At 37.6% G+C, this 22,109-nt stretch overlaps 8 protein-coding genes across 8 annotated transcripts; 4 read left to right on the plus strand and 4 right to left on the minus strand.

Moving 5' to 3' along the window:
- The first annotated feature begins 604 nt into the window (after positions 1-604).
- SPOG_01252 (sphingosine hydroxylase) lies at positions 605-2,612 on the plus strand. Its single transcript, XM_013169525.1, has one exon. It carries the CDS (start codon positions 1,186-1,188, stop codon positions 2,074-2,076), a length of 891 nt encoding a protein of 296 aa, XP_013024979.1. The 5' UTR covers positions 605-1,185; the 3' UTR covers positions 2,077-2,612.
- Positions 2,613-2,782: 170 nt separating this feature from the next.
- SPOG_01253 (pif1 helicase Pfh1) lies at positions 2,783-5,894 on the plus strand. Its single transcript, XM_013169526.1, has 2 exons — positions 2,783-4,397; positions 4,439-5,894. The coding sequence occupies exons 1-2, from the start codon at positions 3,182-3,184 to the stop codon at positions 5,587-5,589; spliced, it is 2,367 nt and encodes a 788-aa protein (XP_013024980.1). The 5' UTR covers positions 2,783-3,181; the 3' UTR covers positions 5,590-5,894.
- An 81-nt stretch (positions 5,895-5,975) lies between these two features.
- SPOG_01255 (P-type ATPase) lies at positions 5,976-11,779 on the minus strand. The gene has a single exon (XM_013169528.1). The coding sequence runs from the start codon at positions 11,551-11,553 to the stop codon at positions 7,786-7,788; it is 3,768 nt and encodes a 1,255-aa protein (XP_013024982.1). The 5' UTR covers positions 11,554-11,779; the 3' UTR covers positions 5,976-7,785.
- On the plus strand, positions 6,078-7,802 carry SPOG_01254 (3-oxoacyl-[acyl-carrier-protein]-synthase). Its single transcript, XM_013169527.1, has 3 exons — positions 6,078-6,529; positions 6,629-7,417; positions 7,458-7,802. Exons 1-3 carry the CDS (start codon positions 6,209-6,211, stop codon positions 7,623-7,625), a joined length of 1,278 nt encoding a protein of 425 aa, XP_013024981.1. The 5' UTR covers positions 6,078-6,208; the 3' UTR covers positions 7,626-7,802.
- A 758-nt stretch (positions 11,780-12,537) lies between the features above and the next one.
- On the minus strand, positions 12,538-14,393 carry SPOG_01256 (tRNA pseudouridine synthase Pus2). Its single transcript, XM_013169529.1, has 2 exons — positions 12,750-14,393; positions 12,538-12,712 (listed from the first exon to the last, which is right to left on the minus strand). Exons 1-2 carry the CDS (start codon positions 14,027-14,029, stop codon positions 12,643-12,645), a joined length of 1,350 nt encoding a protein of 449 aa, XP_013024983.1. The 5' UTR covers positions 14,030-14,393; the 3' UTR covers positions 12,538-12,642.
- Positions 14,394-15,052: 659 nt separating this feature from the next.
- Positions 15,053-17,374, minus strand: SPOG_01257 (response regulator Mcs4). Its single transcript, XM_013169530.1, has one exon. The coding sequence runs from the start codon at positions 17,107-17,109 to the stop codon at positions 15,565-15,567; it is 1,545 nt and encodes a 514-aa protein (XP_013024984.1). The 5' UTR covers positions 17,110-17,374; the 3' UTR covers positions 15,053-15,564.
- Positions 17,375-18,440: 1,066 nt separating this feature from the next.
- On the minus strand, positions 18,441-19,157 carry SPOG_01258 (40S ribosomal protein S19). The gene is made up of 2 exons (XM_013169531.1): positions 19,041-19,157; positions 18,441-18,893 (listed from the first exon to the last, which is right to left on the minus strand). Exons 1-2 carry the CDS (start codon positions 19,114-19,116, stop codon positions 18,535-18,537), a joined length of 435 nt encoding a protein of 144 aa, XP_013024985.1. The 5' UTR covers positions 19,117-19,157; the 3' UTR covers positions 18,441-18,534.
- A 147-nt stretch (positions 19,158-19,304) lies between these two features.
- SPOG_01259 (kinesin-like protein Klp6) lies at positions 19,305-22,033 on the plus strand. Its single transcript, XM_013169532.1, has 2 exons — positions 19,305-19,443; positions 19,482-22,033. The coding sequence occupies exons 1-2, from the start codon at positions 19,413-19,415 to the stop codon at positions 21,788-21,790; spliced, it is 2,340 nt and encodes a 779-aa protein (XP_013024986.1). The 5' UTR covers positions 19,305-19,412; the 3' UTR covers positions 21,791-22,033.
- The last annotated feature ends 76 nt before the right edge of the window (positions 22,034-22,109 follow it).

Genomic DNA, 22,109 nt, shown 5'->3' on the forward strand with positions numbered 1-22,109 from the left:
TACATTTCCTTGATCGCTTATATTTTTTATTAACGAGATTTCTCGAGCTTTTCTGTGATATTTTTTGTTTTATATTAGAATTCTTGTTTGTATATTTCTTTCCTTGCTAGATCATTGTTTCCCCACAAACAATAAACGAAATAATAGAGTCATAGCGGGTCATCGAATCAACCAACCAAATCCAACAAAAGCGTGCGATTAATCAGGGGAACGAGCTTAAAAACGTTACGACTTTACTACACCAAAAATAACACGAGATTTGTGAATTATCAGGTTGTCGAATTTGCTGTATACATAAATGCCTTACTTCCGTTGCAAAACAATACAGTCTTGTTGATTTATATCTTATTACAAAGGGTTCCTTTTCGAAAAGCTTACGTTTCTTCTTTTTATTTTTATTTTTATTCGTACTTTTCGCTTTTTTTTGTTTTGTCTCCCTGTGATTTTGATTTCGCGTATCTTTTTCTTTTTAAAAGTCAATAACTCTACATAACGTGCTAGTCATCAATCTACGCAAAGATTCATTATTTCGCTTCCAGAAGCTTTCCAGACTTTTTTATTATTTATAAAGTCATTCGATACCGGAAGCGTTTCTTCCGACGGTCCTTGATATACGTACGACCTGTCCCATCTGATAATATATATATATGGTAACGCTCCGACCTGCATTGTCTGTTGTTCCGAATCATTTACGAGTTACGCAAAAACACACTATAGGAGTTTGCAAAACCCTTAATTCTCGTTATATAGCTGTTTGTTGGTGATTTTGTCTCCTGCCTTTAACAATAACAGCTTTCTCAGAAGAACGTCTTGTGAATAAAAACACTCTTTATTAAAGGCAAAGCAGGGAAAAAAATTGCTTCCAGTTTCTTTTTTTCAGGTACACGACCTTAGAACAGGCAGGAAAAGTCTCTAGTTCGTTGATTGGTAACTGAGCGTGTGCTGTGGAATTTTCTCGCTCATCTTTTTGCTTTTCCGCGTGTGCTTGACTTTGTGCGAATCTGCTAGGAATTTCTGAGCTTCAGCTGGTTCTGTTATTGTTGCTCTTTCAAGATTTCGGGTGAAAGATTCATTTTGTGAAACTCAGGTATTTTTTAAAACACCTGTTTCCGTTCTTTCATTCCTCTATTATTCTTTTCGTTTTGGGTCCCTATTAGGTTCACACATATCGTCTGTTTTGCCATCATGGTCACGAAATGGGAAATGCTTACTACCTGGAATCCAGTTACGGCTTCCTTAATCTCGCCTATCCTGGTGTATTGGGTGGCCTCTGGATTCTTTGCTTTTCTTCATTGGTTGAAGTCACCTTTTTTTGAAAAGTATCGTATCCATTCTCCCGAGGAGTTTACTAAGCGTAATCGCGTTCCCCACTTGGCTGTTTTTGGCGCCGTCGTCTTTCAGCAGGTCTGTGAAATTGTCGTCGGAGTCGCCTTGGCTCTTTTCGAAGGCTACCCCGAACCTGTAAATCATCAATTGCAACTTTTGCGTTATCGTGCCTTTTTTGAAAAGAACTTTCCGGCCATTATCGATGCTCTCCCCTTTCTCCCCTCTCTCGCTTACAATTATTTCGTACCCCTATTCCAATACATCCTTGCCTTTTTCATTATCGATACCTGGCAATACTTTTGGCACAGATACTTGCACTACAACAAGAAACTCTACAACATGATCCATGCTCACCATCATCGTTTACAGGTCCCTTATGCCATGGGTGCTCTATACAACCATCCCTTTGAAGGTTTGATTTTAGACACTTTGGGTGCTGGCGTTGCCTATCTCATCGCTGGTTTAAGCGCTAACCAAGCAATTGTTTTCTTTACCTTATCCACTTTGAAAACTGTTGATGATCACTGTGGTTATCTTTTCCCTTACGATCCTCTTCAAATCTTCTTCGCTAACAATGCTCGCTATCACGATCTTCATCACCAACCTTACGGTTTCCAAAAGAACTTTTCTCAACCCTTCTTTACTTTCTGGGATCACGTACTGGGCACCTATATGGCTCCTAAGGCTGAGAGCATGATTGAGCGAAAGCTAAAGGGCACTAATACCAATGAAGTTAAGAAAGTTAACTAAACTTGTTATATGTCACATTTGCTCTTTTTCTTTTCCTAACTTAAACTCTACAATAATTGTTAGTACTATAATTCTGTACTTTGCATGTTTTAACTATACTTTATTGTTATTACATTTTTCCTCTTTTTTGTTTACTAACAGGAATCTCTTTGCTAAACCTCTCTCCTGTTCCGTTCTCTTCTCCACTCATTTTTTTCACTTTTAACATTTTAATTTAATGCTGACCAGTTCAACTTTTTGCAAGTGTCTGTGCGTGTTCTATCGAGTGTAAACTATTCGTTAATATACAATCCCTATTCTAAAGGATGCATTACTTATCTTAGATGGTTTTGTTTTAATTCCGGCTGGTACGACAATCAAAAAAAGGGTTTTTTCTAAAACGGTCCTTCCCATTATTGGACCTTTTCCTTTGAATTAGTAAAAAGGGCTGTTTCGTCGTATTGGTCTTTTATTTATATCGATAGTATTTTGCTTCTCATCATTTTTAAATTCTTTTTTCCATCATCAAATTTAAATACATTTGTTTGCTCGCGTTCATTTTCTACGTGAGTATTACTTTCAGTATTTCGTATAATGTTTGTAATTGTAGCAGCAATCATACCAAAGCAATCTCCTCTTTTCCTTCTGTTGATCCTTTATTCTTTACTTTTTTTGTTTGTTTATTTTTTCCTGTTCAATTTTTGAAACGCGACGCGAACGCGTGTGTCGTACTTGCTTTTACCCATACACTGCAAAAGAGCCAATGCTTGTTTTGTCGAATTCGTGTGAAAAGCTGGAAGAATTATTATTGATTTTGTAATTATAACAAAAAAATCTTCTCAAGTACGTGTTGAAGCTTCATTGAAGGAGTCGTCTTCGGCGAATGGAAGAAATAGCTTCTTGTCTTTAACGAGCAAATACGTCTTTACCTTTACGTTTCATTTAAAAATATATTATACAAGATTCTTTTATCCTTTCGCAAATACTATAGTTGGAAAAGTTTTGGACTCTTTACAAAATTGGTTTTCTATAATTTCGCGCTCTTTTATTGACTGATCCTCTTGCTGCTTCTTTGGACAAGGCAGTAGATATAACGGAAAGTCGATTTATCTTTAAACTTTAATGAATGTTCTCTTGTCTCTCTTTATTGAAATATAGTCGTTCTTTTCGGTGCTACTTTCCTAGGATGTTTCAGAGAGCTCAACAGAAAAACACTTTAGCTTATTCCCAAGCAAAAGGAAACGCAAATGTCAATAGGGATATACATAACTACTCTTCAGATACTTTCCAACCTGCTGTTCAGGCTTCAGAAGCAGTTAACCTCCCTTCCCCCCAAACAACTGCTCCTTTGAAGAGAGAATTTTCAAACACCATTCTTCAGAACCTAGATGAAAACGATGCCTTTGAGTCTTCAGATCCAGCGTTGCCAATTTTCAGTCCTACTGACGTGCAGGAAAGAAATACTCCTGATACTCTACATGGAGTTTACATAGATGAAAACGATATCGATGACGATTTTGCCGTTGAATCTGAAATTAACCAAAGAGCAATTCCTTGGTCATCATCGCCCGTCGAGCATACTAGGTTAACTGGATCCATGATTGCAAATGCTAACCGATCTACTTCTACACTTCCTCGTCTGGTTGAAGAGGCCTCTGGAAGTCCCACAACTCAAAGGCCTTTGGCTCGTTCGCAAAAGAATCCAATCAAGCGATCTCGCACTCTTCCATGGGCTTTAGATCCTTTTCGATATGGAGATCCAACTCCTCCCAAAGAAGAAAGTATCAAAATGGAACCCGAAAAAGGTTATGCAAAGAGTGAGTTTCAAAAATCTTCAACCGGAGTCAGAAGTATTTCACTTGATAGCATGCCCAAATCTAGCACGGTAGCCCGAAATGGACGTATCACAAAAAAGGCGTCTGTTTCTACTACCGCTTCCAAAATTCCTGTTGACTCTTCTTTGTTTAGGACTGCTTCAGATCCTAATCGGAAACGGTCTGTCCCCAGTATTTTCCTTTCTGACGAACAAAAACGAATTTTGGATATGGTCGTTGAGCAACAGCACAGCATTTTTTTCACTGGTTCTGCTGGTACTGGTAAATCTGTTCTTTTAAGGAAAATCATTGAAGCATTAAAAAACAAACACCGAAAGCAAACAGACCGTGTCGCTGTTACTGCGTCTACGGGATTAGCAGCATGTAACATTGGTGGTGTTACACTGCATTCATTTGCAGGTGCTGGGTTAGCAAGAGAATCTGTAGATTTTCTTGTATCGAAAATTAAGAAAAACAAAAAAAGCATGACTCGTTGGCTTCGAACAAAAGTTCTCATTATTGATGAAGGTATACTGAAAGCATCCTAATATATTTACTAACTCTGATAGTTTCTATGGTTGATGCAGATCTTATGGATAAGTTAGAAGAAGTAGCTCGTGTAATTCGCAAAGATGCTAGACCTTTTGGAGGCATACAGTTAGTTTTAACCGGAGATTTTTTCCAGCTTCCACCTGTTCCCGATTCAGGAAAAGAAGCAAAATTTTCTTTTGAATCTAATACATGGAAAACTGCTTTGGATTATACCATTGGTTTAACCCATGTTTTTCGACAAAAAGATGAAGAGTTTGTCGGCATGCTTAATGAGCTACGTCTGGGAAGATTATCAGAAAACTCAGTTAGAAAGTTTAGGTATTTAAGTAGAGAAATCAACTATGCAGATGGACTTCTGCCGACAGAGCTATTCCCAACTCGTCATGAAGTCGAGCGGTCCAATGGTATGCGTATGCAACAAATCCATCAAGACCCATTAACCTTCACTGCTATTGACAGCGGCACCGTTCGTGATAAAGAATTTCGAGACAAGTTGCTTCAGAATTGTATGGCACCTGCAAACCTTGTATTAAAGATAAATGCACAGGTAATGCTTATAAAAAATATTGATGACCAATTGGTTAATGGATCTTTGGGAAAAGTTATTGGGTTTATCGATGAAGAAACGTATCAAATGGAGAAGAAGGATGCTGAAATGCAAGGAAGAAATCCTTTTGAATACGATACCTTAGATGTACTTCCGTATGATCTGCCCGATGTAAAGCAAAAAAAACATAAGTTGCTGGCCATGAAAAAAGCATCATCTATATCGACGAAATGGCCTCTTGTACGCTTCAAACTTGCCAATGGCGGCGAGAGAACCATAGTGGTACAAAGAGAAACTTGGAACATAGAGTTACCCAACGGTGAAATTCAGGCATCTAGGAGTCAAATTCCTTTGATATTAGCATATGCCATATCTATACACAAAGCACAGGGTCAAACCCTTGATCGAGTTAAGGTAGACTTGGGTCGTGTATTTGAAAAAGGACAGGCATACGTTGCTCTTTCAAGAGCTACTTCTCAAAAAGGTCTGCAAATACTTAACTTTTCTCCTTCTAAAGTTATGGCTCATCCGAAAGTTGTTCAATTTTACAAGCAACTCGATTCCGTCAATGGTATTCCTATTCGGAATGAAAACAAAGTCAAAACTGGTCCTTTTAAATGATGAATTACTCTGTTGAGTGGTTTAATACAGATACGTTTCTTGTAAGACTGGCTATTTATATTTAGACTTCGTATCTTGTTCAAAGTACATGTTTTGTGTGGGACTAAGAAGGTTCTTGGTGCACTTATTTCACATACTCTGTTGTTAATTTTATCTTTTTCTAATTGTCGTTTTGCAATTGATCCTAATAATGCAAATCATTTATTATCTAAGTACGTTGTCATGTAATCTAAAGCAATAAGAGATAAATGTTATCTGACCCATAGTAAAATTTGCATTTATAAATAGAAAAGGAAAGCCTTACTTTTTTAAAAGCAGCGATTTTCGTTTACATCTTTGCTACAAGCACGTTTCAACAGTAATCCGTTTCGAAACGAACACCAATTTGATTCTAATTCATTTAACTTGTATTTATTCTAGTCATATAGAGATGTAATTTTTCGAAAATGCATTTCAAATTTGATCATTTATTATTGTAAGGTGAGATACTTACATCCATATTGAAGATCCCAAGTTCTTGCAATTCGGCGCATTAGCTTATCATGCCATATTTTTTTTAAAAATACATTGCATTCTGAACTAAATTGAAACGAGTTTTTAGTTTTTTAACATATAAAGGATGAGGAGAATCGTAATCACTGGACTGGGAGCTGTAACTCCTCTAGGTTGTGGAGTTAAAAGGACGTGGGAAAAATTGCTCCAGGGAAGATCTGGTATTGTTTCTTTAAAAAATAAACCCGGATTTGAGTCCCTGCCGAGTCAAGTAGCAGGCTTGGTTCCCAGAGGCACTAATGAAGGCGAATGGAATCCTCTCACTTGTATTGATCAAAGTAAACTACGTGAAACAGCAACGTTTACTCAATTTGCTTTAGCTGCTTCTGCTGAAGCTTTAGCTGATGCCAAATGGGTTAATGTAACTGACGAAGAAAGGGAAGCTACTGTATGTTTGTGATAATCAAAGGCCGTCTTCTGGGGTAGACGCAGGCTTTGTAATTTAGTCATAAGGGCTTAAAGATGTTTGCTAACAGTGCTTTTTCAGGGTGTATGTTATGCAACTGGTCTGGGTAATTTAGAAGACGCCATTCAACAAAACGATATATTTGTGAGAAACGGAATACGAAAAATTTCTCCCAGAATCATTACCAAAGTCTTAATGAATATGCCAGCAGGCTACATATCTCAACAGTATGGTTTTATCGCATGCAACCATACTGTAACCACCGCCTGCGCTGCTGGCTGTCATGCCATTGGTGATGCCTACAACTTGATCAAACTTGGCCAAGCTGATGTGATATTAGCAGGTGGTTCTGAGGCATGCATAAATCCTTTTGTTTTAGCTGGGTTTTCCAAAGCCAGAAGTTTATCCACAAACTTCAATGAAGATCCATCAAAAGCTTCTCGCCCATTTGATTCGGAAAGAGATGGGTTTGTTATCGGAGAAGGCGCCGGAGCTTTGGTCCTCGAGGAACTCGAGCATGCCAAGCATAGAAATGCACCTATATATGCTGAAATTCTTGGCTTTGGTCAATCTGCCGATAACTATAATATAACGGCCCCAAATCCAAATGGGTCATCTGCGTACTTGGCTATGAAAAAAGCTTTGAGAAATGCCAACGTTTCTCCCCAAGACTTGGATTATATAAACGCTCATGCTACCTCCACTAAGCTTGGTGATGTATCTGAGAGTAGGGCCATTGCTACTCTTTTGAAAGGTACTGGCAAAGACCCTCAATCGCTTCCTGTGTCGAGCTCTAAAGGCTCCATTGGGCACCTTTTAGGAGCTGCTGGGGCAGTAGAATCAATCTTTACTATTTTGGCTATTCATGAAGTATGCACTATATCTTTATCTCTTTTACTAACCACCGTAGAAAATTATTCCTCCTACTCTAAATTTACAAAAAACCGATATCCCAGAAGAAGATCGGTGCGATTACGTTCCTAATGAAACCAAAGTAAAAACCGTTAATTATGCACTGTCAAACAGTTTCGGTTTCGGAGGAACAAATGCGTCTCTTTGTATAGGTTCCTATCGTTAAAAAACAGTAATCTAAAAGTTAATACCGGCAGTTAATTTAACGAGTGATTTTTTTAGTTATACAGGAAAAACATTTAAGAAAACTCATTAAAACATTATTTAGAAAAATAAAAGGAAAGAAGGTGACACGACATGCACTTTTCGAATTCTGTCTGAAGATCCTAGCGCATTTCTCCATAAGCTCCACGAACGTGGGTTGTATCGTAAGCATCGAGGATTCTGGATTGATCTTCCTCTCCTTGTGAAAATGCATATCCTCTCTGTTTGCGCATTCTTTGCATCTGCCGAATTTTGCGAATAGCCTTATGAAACCCAATCATTCGCGGTCTATAGTCTGTAACATTATACTTTTGTATCTCTTGGACGTAATGATACTCTTCGGGGTAGTACATTCTTGATGAGTATTTCCAAACGAAATCACGCATTAAAGCAAATGTAGGAAATACAAGTATTGAAGCCCAAAATTTTAGATTTCCATGCAGGTAAGGTATAATTCCTTTAAATTCCTTTGAAAACCCAATGGCTGGCGCAACTATAGAATAGATCGGCATGAAAACCAACCAAAAGACAAAAGACCCTAGAGTAGCAATAATCATGTAATGCGTCCAGTGATTACTGATAAGAGCGGCTTTACCTAAAACAGTAGCTAAAATAGTTGCATAGAGGGTGGTTCCCCAAACCCAATGGCCAGAAGTGGGGCCGTTAGAATTAGGGCCATCAGAGTCAAACACTGCAATCGAACATAAGAACAAAAGTAATGAATGATAGAACCCATTTGCTATCCATGCCCAAAATCGTTTTATATTAAAAAACTCTCCACGCTGTCCTAGCTGATAGAGTTGAGGATATTGATATAGTTGGCTTGCACTTACGAATTGGTCAAAAATTCCAATAACAATAGGAGGCAGAACTGTAAACAGAACGTTGTATAAAGAAATTGACCAGGATTCGTAAGTAACTTGCCCAGAAAAAGCATTACAGAAGGCAAACCAAAATTGAGTCATATAGAGAGCGACATTTTTATAAAATGAGTACAATATCAATTTGCTAAGGCGCTGGTAGCACCATGATCCATGAACCAACAACAGCTTTCTTAAATAGCAGAACTGAGAAATAGAGAAATCCGAACTTCTGACGGCCTGTAAGCCTTCCATTCCACTTATTCCGACACCGATGTTAGCCTCTTGAATCATAGGAACATCGTTGGCGCCGTCACCAATCGCTAATAAAATGGAATCCGTGTTTCGCTTTACCATCTTAACTACCAAAGCTTTTTGTAATGGTGATACTCGACAGCATATAACAGCACGGCATAGGGAAGCAAGCTCAAAGAAGCGCCGTTCAAGCGAACGCTCTAAAGCGAAGGTAAGAGAAACACCATCAATGATTAAAGCCATCGACTCTATACTTCCAGTATTATGTTCATTTCTATAAATGGAAGATAATTTTGACATAATGCTTTCGGCAGTGGCTTCTTTTGTTTGCTCATTTACAATGACTAGGCCCATATCCTCATCAATAAGTTTACAGCTCATTCCAATATTGATTGCGGTCTCTTGTCTGTCACCTGTTAAGACCCATATTTTTATGCCTGCAGTCTGTAGTGTTGAGATTGTATCAGGCACTCCATCTTGTAACCTATCCTCAATAGCTGTAGCTCCAAGAAGTGTCAAGTCTTTTTCAATCATTTCTGCAGCATCCATTAATTTTTGGGCTCTATCTACCAAACTTGTTGATGCTGCTTCGTAAATAACTGACCATTTTTGGTAATCGGAATCGGATATTTCTCTCATAGCGATACACAACGTTCGCAAGCCAACAGTTGCATAATCCTCCAAATGATGAATTGTAGTTTGAAGATACGGACACCCGCTAACAAGCCTGTCAAGGATGACAGTATCAGCACCTTTTATATACAATCTGACTTTTCCATCTGGACAACGGAAAACAATAGACATTCTCTTTCTCGTGGAATTGAACTCACATATGTTGAGCAATTCGTAGGTCTCTTCCTTATCAAATAATTTAACCGTAACGTATCGTGGTTTTCTAGCCAAAAATTCGTAACCAATGCTTACGGCTCCCTTTACTAATGCACCTTCATCAGGGGAAGAAGCCTGATATTTCATTAAATTGGATGTTTCATCAAACTCCGGAATAACAGTATGACAAATTGAGAGGACCAACAGAAAGTGATGAATTAATTCACCATTGCTGGAATTAAGATTTTTTTTTAAAGTAGAGAAGTCGTATACCAACATGTCGGAATCCAATTCTTCTGAATACTGGCGGTCTTCAGGGATAACATCGGCATAAGCTAATCCAGCGATAGAGCATTGACGAAACTCCATTTGGTTACGTGTCAACGTACCTGTTTTATCACTAAAAATATAACCGACCTGACCCAACTCTTCAACTAAAGAAGATGTACGACAAGCAGCCGGTACATCTGTTTCTTCATGGTACATATCAAGGTCACTACTAATAAGTTGAGCTTGTATATAACGGACCAATTCAAATGTAACAAAGAGAGAGATAGGAACAAGATTGGAGTACAGAATCCAAAATGTCAGAAGCTGTTTAAAAAATTCACCACCCCGAGAAGCGGTAATAGACAAGTACGAAAAAGCAGAGCCATAAACAGATCGTTGAATAAGAGAACCAAGTGAAGAAGAAAAACAAAGGAAGACAAAAATAAAGAGAAGGTAAAGAATCTGTGTATTTACTTGCTTTTCAACAGCTGTACGTTTAACGGGAGTTTCCATTGTGTTCCTCATGAGTTTCGTCTCGTGCCCAGTGAAAACGACAAGTCCGTAAACCCAAGGTGTGTTACGAAGTTGAGCACCGCGAAGCAACAATTGTTCTGGACTCAAGGGTAACTCACGATCATTAGGAAGAAGTTTCAATGTTGCATCATATGTATACAGACTATTGTTTGGTTGTTCAGACTTTACTGTGCCTTCCAGCTGGCTTAATTCTATAGGCTTCAACAAACTAGACGTCTCCGGCAGCGCCTGTTTCACTTTGAGGTTTGTTTCGCCATCAAGATTAGCGGTCTCAATGTAACAAAGACCCTCTGGCTCAGAAGAAGACAACAAGACCAGATCAGCAGGAAAGAAAGTTTCAGACACGACTTTCACAATATCACCAACTTGGACATCTTTCCACTGCTTTTCGACAAACCCAGTACCTTGCAAAACATAGCAAACCGAATTATTCGTTTCCTCATCCTGCTTCTTTCGTTTTATGTCTTCCATGATTTCTTTTACCCCAGACACAGACAAGACAACGAGCATGGGGCCGATTGTTGTATAACGATTCATGGGAGTAATTCCTGGAATCTGTTGAATAACAGCTGTAAACAAGAAGAACAAATTTGAATACTTGGAAAATTGCTCTTTTAAAAACTTCGGAAGGAAACTGACTGCATTGTACTTGCAAGTGGAGACGACGTTATCTAAAAAATGGTTGGCAGCATAGTCATTTAAGGTAATCATTCTAGGACCCAGTTCTTTTGGATCAATATGTTTTTCTTTCCTTTTGAATACACGCTTCCAAGACTTTAATCGTTCAAAAAATCCTTGTCCTCCATCAGGTATGAAGTCTTCATTTTGAATGGGATCTGCAAAATTACGCAAAGGAATCTCGATTTTCCGTACATCTGCACCTGTGGCTCTGACATAAGGATTGTTAGGATCATTGATTCGACCCATGCGTCCTGACCCATCATAGCTCAGAAACGGATTTCTTGAATCCTGTCCAGAAGAAGAAACAAACTGACTTTCTGCGCCGAAGATATCCTCAAATTCGTCTCTTCCTAAAAACGGATTCTCTTGTGGGCCATCCGTTCTGTGAAATGTAATGTCTGAGGATAATGAGTCTTGAGAGTCCCTTGGAGCATTTTGCTTAATTTCTACATTTCTGGACATTGATTAAGAAGAAGTATTGTAAGAAATCCAAAGACTTGGTGGGATCCTCACAAAGCAACCTGTTGTTGAACAATTTCAATAATTGCTGAAATCGCCGTAGTCCTTCAGAAAAAAAAAATCTAACTTAGCCAACTTGAATTGAATACGGTAAAAAAGTTTGAAAAAAACAAGCAATCACCCCTTTTCTTGGCGTTAATTGCGATGGTGGGAAAGGACGAGCTATGAGTGTCAGTGTAAGTCCTTCAGTGCTAAGAAGCGCGTAAACAAAAAGTGTAGCTAGTTCTATTTTCAGTTAATTTTTAAATATTCTTAGCTGTTTTACACATTACTCTTAAAAGAAAAAGAATAAATAAAATGAGAGAAAACCGTTATAAATTTGCTATTCTGATTCTACCAACACTACTTGCGATTTACCAAAAATGTCTTAATTCATGAAAGCTACTAAAGCTCACATTTTTTATTTTACAACTCTTCATAGATAGGACAATGTAAACAGGCTTTTATTATAGCAATTCAGTATTTAATATCATGTATTGATGCTCGTAGGGATTTACTTGAATAGACGCCAAGCAATCCGATATATCATCAATTTTTTTCTTGCTAGGTATTAGCAACCTTTACAAGGTAATAAATAAGTCCTCGTAAAGGTGAATAGACTAGCGTTGGGTTCATTTGATCAATTCCAGCGACGAAATTGTTTCATCATACAATATCTTTTTTAGTCTATTTTCATTCTTTCTTCTTGTTTCAGACTTTTATGCTTACGATTTTCCTCAAAAAGGTCAAAAAAAAATCACTTATTGCATATCAATTTGCTTGTTCGATATCTATGTTTGGTAGTTGGTAAAAGGATGAAGCGAATCTCCCAATATATAATGGAAGGAATCATCGGCGTTTAGGGTAGGGTACATCTTAGGATGATTATATGATATAAACAAACAGAATGAACAAAAAATCAATAGGGTTTCCGTTTTAATTATTAATTTGTATCTTCAAATACATCAGGAACTGGATATTTTTTTTTATTCTAATACTAAATCCTCTCCATAGAAGGCCTACACTTAGAAAGATAAACAAAGTCTAGAGAATTTATGGTTGAAATAAATAGTCAAATTGATCCTTCGTGTGCTGATCAGCATAAGCTAAAAAGCTAAAGAACCTGCAAATGTTAGTAACGAATAAAGAAAACAACTTACATCTTTTCTTTCTGCTCCAATTGGATAATGTCAGGATAAATGACTTCCTTCTTAAGATTCTCCATTTGTTCTTTGTATTTGACAAGATCTATTTTGACATGATTTTCATCCTGCAATGACTTGTTATAAGTGGAAAAACTAATATCCTTCAAAACCAATACATGTCCGGGACTTTTGCTAATATTCATAGACACTTCGGGTGAAAGAGCTTTTGTTATGACACTCAAACTTGCGCAACTTCGTATCACCATTAGAGCATGAGCAATCATTTTACGAATTTGGTTCAGCATAAAGGAATTACCGCGAATTGTTACTGGAATCCATTCCCAATTCTCATAAATGAACGGCATACCACATTCAATGGATTCAATGGTTCGATAGTTGCTGGGTGCTCTTGGGTCTTGAGTGATCGTAAAGTTATGAAAATTGTGTCTTCCTATATACAATTGAAATACTTTTTGAAGTAATTCTAGACGTTCTTCAGGAACTCGATAGTTCATGTAATAGAAATGGTCCGCGTTTTTCAAAGCTTTTTTCAGCTTGGCTTCATGTGGTACCTTTATATGAGCAGGGATAGGTTTCTCAGGAAAGAAACCAGTAAATGGGTTGGTAAACGTTTCCGGATTCTCTTTAAATTCGTCTTGAAGTTTTTTGCATCTAATTTCCACTTGTTCCCAAAACTTCCTAGTATCAACTGTTGAAGAAAGTAGCAGACTATCCAGTTGATTTTTTGGCTCCCTCTCAAAATTTTTCTGTGATTTTTTGAACAATGGTGTCGAATCTTTTGGAGGTATCAAGGAAAACGATGGTATCAAATATTCGTAAGTACGCGATTCACAAGAGATTCTCGGATTGAAATACTTTTGTACTTGAAATACATCCCATACGCGTATTTGCCTGCTCAATTTAGCATTTAGCTTTTCGCGCAACTCTGATGGATTTAGCGAATTTTGTACATAGACATTTAAAGAAACAAGGTTTCCAAGAGTATGAACTCCTTTGTCTGTCCTCGCAGCTCTAGCGATCACAAGGTGCTTTTCATCTAATGTCGCTTTCTTTAGATATCCCAAATCCTTCAAGGCATGCACAATGTCCCCTTCAATCGTCTTTAAGGGCTCATTAATTTGAATTCCATGGTAGCCGAATCCTGAATAACCCAGTAATATTACGATTCTTTCTCTAACGACGTCCTCACTTACACTTTCATTAGTAGCAAGCTTCTTTACATGTTCACTTGTTGGAATAATAGATTCATCTTCATTTTTTCTTTTTTCAACCATACTACCACTTTAAGTGTTTTATCTTTTTTCTTTTTTTTGGTCAAAAAATGTTGGGATAAAACCTTGGAGAAAGTGAAGTCTTCGTAAGTTAAGTATGGAACAGAAAAAACTTTGAATTCAAATTAGAGAAACAAGTCTTCAGCTAGAAACTGTAATACACAAGATGAATAAATTGAGGTAGATTAGTACCGTTTATACTTGAATGTTGCTGAGCCGTATTAAAAGTAGATACAATTTACCACTAAAATTCATCAACAGAAGTATAACTATATAAAGAAAGTGGTTTCTCTTGAATGTAATTACAAATTCATCGCCTTTCAGGTACGAAAACCTGCCAATGTCACAGTCGGGGATTTTGTAAAAAAAATATTAACGAAAATTAACTGATGGCCTTAAGCTTAGAGAATTGTCGCATTATTGTCGCGGCTCCACGACAGGACCTTTACGCCGTAATATAGCTTTTTCGACTGATAATTTCTGTTTTTTCTAATTCTTGGCTCTGAATTTGTGTACAAGTATTCTGAAAGGCTTTTTCCATGCTTTGTTTACTATTTGTAATGTTTCATCCTTTAGTCTTATTGTCACAGATGGATAGCGCGCGTTAACGCGTTATAATAATCAAGTATTAGTGAATATCAGCTAATAAGTATAATCCTAAAGGATCTTTGCATAATACCAAGTAAACAAACAATAAAAAAACGAGATACAAAAATCAAGAATCAAGCGATCGAAACATTAATGAAATGATCCACTAATCAAATATTATACACTGATCAGTCTACAGTCTGAATCTTCACACTGGAAAATTCGATTGTCTTTCAAGCATTCCATTTAGTTATTCAAATCCTTGGACATTACTAGCGTCTTAAAACGTAGTGCAACAGCATCCAGTTAGCATATACAACAATACAATCGTACTTAATATTTTTACTCGAAATACAAGTATTACGCTGTGAGGTTTCTGCCGTGACAGAAAAAGTGAAAAAAAAAAAAAAAATACAAGACCCATACGATAAGAGAAATGGTATGTACGATTGAAAAGAAGACAAATCATAATAGTTATACATGGCTAAATATTACAGCTAAATCTTCAGTTAATAAGATTTTGCTGGTCGAACTAATCAACTAGTTTAGTTAGTTCATACAGAGAACATTATTAGTAGTTATCACTAGTAAATAATAGTTCACAATATAAATAATTTCGCGATAAGTATTAACTTAAGTATTTCGCTCGATTATACGAATACTCCAAGGTAGTACTCCCAAGACAAGACCACACAGTTCTTGTGGTACGCGTAAGCACAGTATTTTGTTTCATTAAATATGACAAAACGTGAACCGTTAAATAATTTCTAGTACACAAAAAAACCTATAAGCAAAATCAGTCAAGGTAAAGGTCTTTAAACCAGAGATTAGCAAAATATAATAAACAAGTAATAGAAAATGTATAAATATATATCACAAAGCTCAATGGATCCTACTCTTACGAGCAGTAAAGATGAAAAAAAAATTAAGGATATTAAAAAAAAAGCAAATTAATGACCACGAAAACGCCGCCATCTGTTCCAGTCAATAAGTGCTTGCATGCAACCCCATTCCGTAATTTTCTTTTCGAGCCATACCAGCGATACCGGCTTCGTTAAAAAATCATTACAACCTGCTGCTAAAGCTTCGTTTCGATCAGTCATTAAGCTGGAAGCTGTTAAGGCAACAATAATAACAGGCGACTGAAACTTATCAGGTGGCAGCAATTCTTGTTCAGGAATAGGTTCTGTAGGCTTTTGAGCGACGAGACCGATGGCATTAAGACGCTCTAGACGTCGAATTTCTTTTGTAACTTCTATGCCAGTTAGTGTTGGCAGTTGGATATCCATTAAGATTAAATGATAAGATTTCTTTTTCCACTTTTCTAAAGCCTCCAAACCATCTTTAGCAACTTCCGAGGAAATATTACGTTTCTTCATGAAGGCCACGAGAATTTTCTGATTAATTATGTTGTCTTCAACAATTAGAACCTCAATGGGAGGAATGACACCTTCAAGTAAACTAGCAAAAGGCGTTTTGGCAGAAATACCGGCTGTTCCAATAACATTTACAGGAGAATTGTTTCTACTACTGTCTCCGGTGTTTTCTGAATAACTAGCTTGAGGTGATATAGCAGGCTTATTTTTTGATTCTGAACCAGCCTTTACGGTAGACTCGGGCAGTATTTGTTGAGTGCTGGAAGAAGCAGGCTCATCAATCAAGGAACTCTGAATTGGAGACGAGTTGGGCCTAGTATATAAAGAATCAGCACTACTCTGGGGTATCTCTGGAGACTTCTTCTGTTCCGGTTTTACGGTATTACCAGAACTAGTAGAAGAACTGAACGCTTGTTTGGAATTGGCCGTGACAGCAGGGTAGGTTCTTTCACAGGAAGCATGATCCGAGACACCAGAACGACTAGAAGAGCTTTGTTGCCGAGAATAGCGGGGTAAAAGCAATACCCCGGGTTTATTAACGAGTGTGTTGGAGCGGCCTCTTCCTAAAGAACGATTAGAAGGGTTCGCGATACTGGGTACCTTGTATAAATAAGAGTTACTGGGTGCTCGATGGAGGGAATGATTAGAAGGAGAGTCGGGGATTTCGGAAACGGAGGGCTGCTTGGAACGAGGACCCGAGTCAGCGATGATATTGGAAATTTGAGATGTGGATGAAAATTCAGGAGTATTGTTGTTCGCAACCATTTCATAGCTATTTGACCTCGAAGATGGCAACGAGTTGTCTGATTGACTCTGTGCATAAGGAACGGAAGGCACACTCACCAAAAGCGCTTCGTCTATTGTTTGTCCATGAGGAAAGTAGTAATTCATGGTCAATAGTAAATTTTCATTTGGTTCCAGATCTCTAGATTGAGGCTCTGAAGAACAATTGCTCGGAGCAACAAGGCGAATGTTCAGTTCTGGCGCATCAAAATGTCGCGCGATCCGCACAGGGAATTTTTGACTAATTGCATCTTTCAAGTCATCCACTAGATATTCTTCTGTCACGAGAACAGAGCTTACAACTCCATCTGGAAGTTTTTTAAACCAAACTCGCATTAGTTTTCTCGATTTATGGACTTTGGCGTTCTCGGCTTCTATTAGGCAATAAACGAATTATCAAGAGCTTGCTATCATTTATTCTTGCTTATAAGTCTTTGCTTTTTTATTACGAGACTAAAAGACTCTTACTCTGAACAAAAAAAACAAAGAAAAAATGTAACAGAAAGACCATGAAAGGATCAGGTTAAATGGTTAAGAAGTCTTTTAAAGCTTCATTTAGCGCTACTGTCTTTCTCGGTAAGAAAGGTAACCGCACCGTTACTTTTTCACGGATATTCCAATCATAATTGAAATAGTGTTATATTAATATAAAGGGAATGAAGGGGCCGTAAAGACTAATCTAGAAAAGGTACGTTTTCGCTTTTGTTACCTGTAAATTATAATATTAAAGAGTATAGCTGCTGTATAGCAAATTTAGAAATATGCTAAAACAGAGGCAAAAGACTAGAAAGTAATGGACTGGAATGATAATAAAAGGTTTTTCAAAAAAAAAATAGATAAGCTTATCTTGCATTTCTTTTTTTCATAGAGAACTTTGAAATATGATTCTCAGGTAAAGCGATGGTACCGGTCCGGTGTCTTTGGACGTTCACGACATATCTTTGACAGAAGAGGGAACGAACTCTACGAGGAGGTACTTTTTACTTTTTTTTCTGTTGAATAGCATATAGTACTCTGTGGAGACAAAATCACCCGTCCATGTCCAGTGAATATTTTACTCGTTATTATCATGTAAACAAATCGGGTTGCTTTCAGTTAACTAGTCTATTATAAAGTGAGTAGATAGTACGTGTTCAATAAGATATTTTTCATTTCATTGCTTGACTACTCCGGTGGTACTTCTGGAATAGAGAAAAACGAAGGACCAGTCAGTGCAAACATATATTTGCTTAGGAAACATTTGAAGAATAACAAACAAGTCATCATTCAAAAAAAATTTTATTTTTAGCTATATAGTAAGTATATCGAGATGCATCCATTAGCTATTTGCTTGAGGAGCATATGTAAATGGTAAATGATAATTTTGATTTCAGAGTTGGTCAAGACAGTGTCATCATCAAAAATAAAAAAAAATAATAATGATGACAGAAAGAAAGTTTGATTGAGAAATACATTTGTTGTACGAGTTAAAATTCATAAAAACTCACAGAAAAAATTGTCCGCCATTACCAAGATGACAACACGAAGTAGAACAAGGTACGAAACCATCAAACTAGTTATTCTCATTGATTCGACAAAAATTTTGGTAATGATACCTTCTCGTTCTCTTACATTCTACTTTTTCTCCCATGCCAAGTCTACTACTCTCTACAAATTGCGGGACCATTCCCAACAAAATCTTCTCTTTGCACCCACAAAGCATCTTTTTTATTTAGTAAACTTTCTATTTTTCTCTAAGAGAGAACGTATCCCAAGATTCGTTTACTCTTCATCCTCTTCTAACAAGGAGTAAGCAATACGATCCAAGTCACGTTGACCTTGTTGAGAAATGCGACGACCACCGTTATCAGACTTTTCAAGGACGCCAATTTTTTCCAAGCTTTGGATGACCTTGCGTTGAACGCTACCAGATCCATCACGGTGGTGAGAAGGACGCATGCCACGGTTGACAGAGCCACCATAAACCTTGCAAAGACGGCCAACACCGACTTGCTTACGAAGGTAGATATGGCGAGCAATAGCAGCAGCACGAACAAAGTACCAGTCAGGGTCGTAAGGAGCCAACTCCTTATGGGTACCGGTCTTGACAATATCAATCCATTGAGGAGTGGCCATTTTGCCTAAATAGAAATATGTTAGCTTTCTTACTCCTTGTATTCATTTTCAGCAAAAAGGATAATGTACAAAAGAGCCGAAATTCACTTCGGCAAGGAAATTCGCATAACTTGCCCAAATGTCATCCTTTTTCGCTTGTTCTTTTTCCATACCTGATCTTTTTAAGAAAGCAGCATAAGCGGTAACAAACCGTTGAGCATCAACGTCCTTAACAGATACACCTGCCATTATTTGGATTTTTCGCGTGGGTGAAGATGATCAAGTTTCCCCCATCCCAAATTTCTGTTTCCCATAGCTAGCCTCGAAACATTAAGTGACTGCTAAATAATAATTTTCGGAATATGGATAAAATAAATATATAAAATAAATAAATACAATTTTATAAACAGTTATGTTTAAAAATGTATGTACCTATTAAATACTCGAAGCTTTGTTTACATTTCCATCTTCTCCTATACCAGATATAGCGATTGTCTTCCATCTACCAAAAATCCCTCTTTTAGGCAAATTATTCATGTTTTGCCATGAAAAACGATTCGTCGATATTCGTTGCAGGTAGGTTGTCCGTTCCTAGCAGAATTGCTAACGTTCAGTGCGAGTGAGGCCGTTTACCGAACAAGAGAAAGAATTGTTAGTTGAAACTCCTGATTCAGCAGAGTATCTTGGTGATGGTTCTCTTGCGGGATCAAGGTCTTCCACAGGTGTATCCGAACAGTCAAAAAAACGCGGGATTCGTCGCATACTACGCGTCTTAGATGATAACGTGCTAATATTTGATCCCCCAGAAGAAAATCCACTTGCTGGTGTACAAAAATCAATACTCTCTGCCGGCAAGCGATTTAAGGACCTTCGGTTTGCATTTGATAGACTGTTTCATGACGCTACTACGCAAGAAGAGGTATATCAAGGGACTAGTCAATCATTGTTGGACAGCGTACTTGATGGATACAATGCTACTGTGTTTGCATATGGAGCTACTGGATGTGGAAAAACGCATACAATCAGCGGTGAGCCCAATGACCCTGGTATTATATTTCTCACCATGCGCGAGTTGCTGACTCGAATTGAGAGTCTCAAGGCTACCATGGATGTCGAGCTTTCGGTTTCATATTTGGAAATTTACAACGAAAAAATTCGTGACCTGCTCTCCCAAGATCCGATGTCTTTGGAGACCCCCAAGTCACTGACTATACGAGAGGATGCCGATCAAAATATTTCCGTACCTGGTCTCACATATTATTCACCAAAGGATTTGCAAGAGGTAATGGATATTATTGTACGAGGTAATAATAATCGAACTATGTCTCCTACTGAGGCAAACGCTGTTTCTTCACGCTCCCATGCTGTTTTACAAATTTACGTTCATCAGACTCCCCGTTCAAATTCCGAAGGAAAAGAATTACGCTCAGTATTTTCCTTCATTGATTTGGCAGGATCTGAACGAGCTAGTGCGACAAAAAACCGAGGCGACCGCTTAGTGGAAGGTGCCAACATTAATCGTTCCTTATTAGCATTGGGGAATTGTATTAATTCTCTTTGCGATCAACGTCGTCGACCACATATTCCTTACCGGGACTCAAAACTCACGCGGTTGCTGAAGTTTAGTCTTGGTGGAAATTGTAAAACCGTAATGATTGTGTGCGTTTCACCTTCTTCCCAACATTACGATGAAACTCATAATACGCTTAAATATGGAAACCGAGCAAAAAATATTAAAACGAAAGTATCTCGAAATACCGTCAGCGTAGATCGACACGTTAGTGAATACGTTCGAGTCATCTATGAGCTTCGACAACGGGTATCTTTTTTACAAAAACGAATTTCAGAAGAATCCAATCAATTTCTTTCATCGAAAGAAGCTCGAAAAATTTCTTCTCGTGAAGTTCGAATGCTTGAAGCAAGGAACATTCTAAAAGCCTCTTTTGACGGATCTCGAGATTTGCAAAAAGACCTTATTCACAATGTACGTACCCTTAGAAAACTTGAAGATGAAATTCTTCTTTCCCAATTTTGGATTGCTCAAGCCGAAAACAATGAAACCATCACAAAAGAAGAGCTGGACTCGATGAAAACCCGGCTTGAAAACCTTTATTCTGAACGCACACTGATTTTCTCAAAAGTTAATCCTGATGAAATTTGTAAAATATTTGTGAATAGTATCTCTCACATCATATCTTCCTTTAAAGCCGAAGGAGACGATTTGTACGCTGATATGCTTCAGGACGAGGTAGATCTGTTAAAATCCATCGTTGAAAATCAAATTTTGGATGCTAGGTCGGAAGCAGAGTCTCTTTCTAACGTTACAAAGAAAATGCTTCAAAACATGTTTTCATTACTTCCTCTGCTACCTGAGGAGGCTATCGATACAAACGAATACCTTGCAAGTGCTTTTGATCAACTGGTCGGTATTTCACCTTCAAGAGTACAATTCAAAGTTACAAAATTTCCTCCCTATTCAAAACACTCTGGTCTAGCATCTATGAATGACTTTCCACATTCGCCTAGCAGGTTTAAAGCTCGTTCACCTTCAAAAGCAGCTCGTGTTTTAAAAAAGCCATTAAAGAAGCGTGTTCGTTTTAGTGAGATGCCCTTGGGAAGTCCTATACCAGCCTCGAATTCTAGAGTGAACACTAAGAGATGGTCTCTCGATCATTCCAAGAATAAAGTCCCTCGATTTCGGTTAGGATCCTCAATGAGTCGTGCTCGTAATCCAACTACCTCATCAACATCAAACGCTCCAACGCCCCAAAGCAGCTTAGATTCAAATTTAATGCCCCCTCCATCTACCATGCAGCTTCCTAAACGTGAGTCCTTTTTAAATCTCAATCCTGAAGCATTAGCAAGTCGTCGAACTTCACTTGTAATGCAACCTCTTATAAAAAATCCAGAGAAGAAAAGTTAGTTTGGTTTATGGAAAATTAACTTGAGTAATGCATTTCTCATAAATTTGCTTGATGTATCCCTGTTCACTCTTTTATAATCTTTTATTTTTTGCGTCGCTTTACTGGTTCACCGCTTTAATGATTCCCATATTTTTCACTTTTCTCGTTTTCTTTTCTTTTTTGATGAACTAATTTAATGCACTAATTCAGATAATACACATTTAGTTTTATGATTCTGTTCACTTAAACCTTTTCATGATGCGACTTACGAGAAGTAATTTACCATGATTTCATGAGTGTCATGAAATCCTTTAAGTAAAAGAATGTAGTACAGCTCTT

The sequence above is a fragment of the Schizosaccharomyces cryophilus genome (genome assembly GCF_000004155.1).
Source record: "Schizosaccharomyces cryophilus OY26 unplaced genomic scaffold supercont4.6, whole genome shotgun sequence".
Taxonomy (NCBI): domain Eukaryota; kingdom Fungi; phylum Ascomycota; class Schizosaccharomycetes; order Schizosaccharomycetales; family Schizosaccharomycetaceae; genus Schizosaccharomyces; species Schizosaccharomyces cryophilus.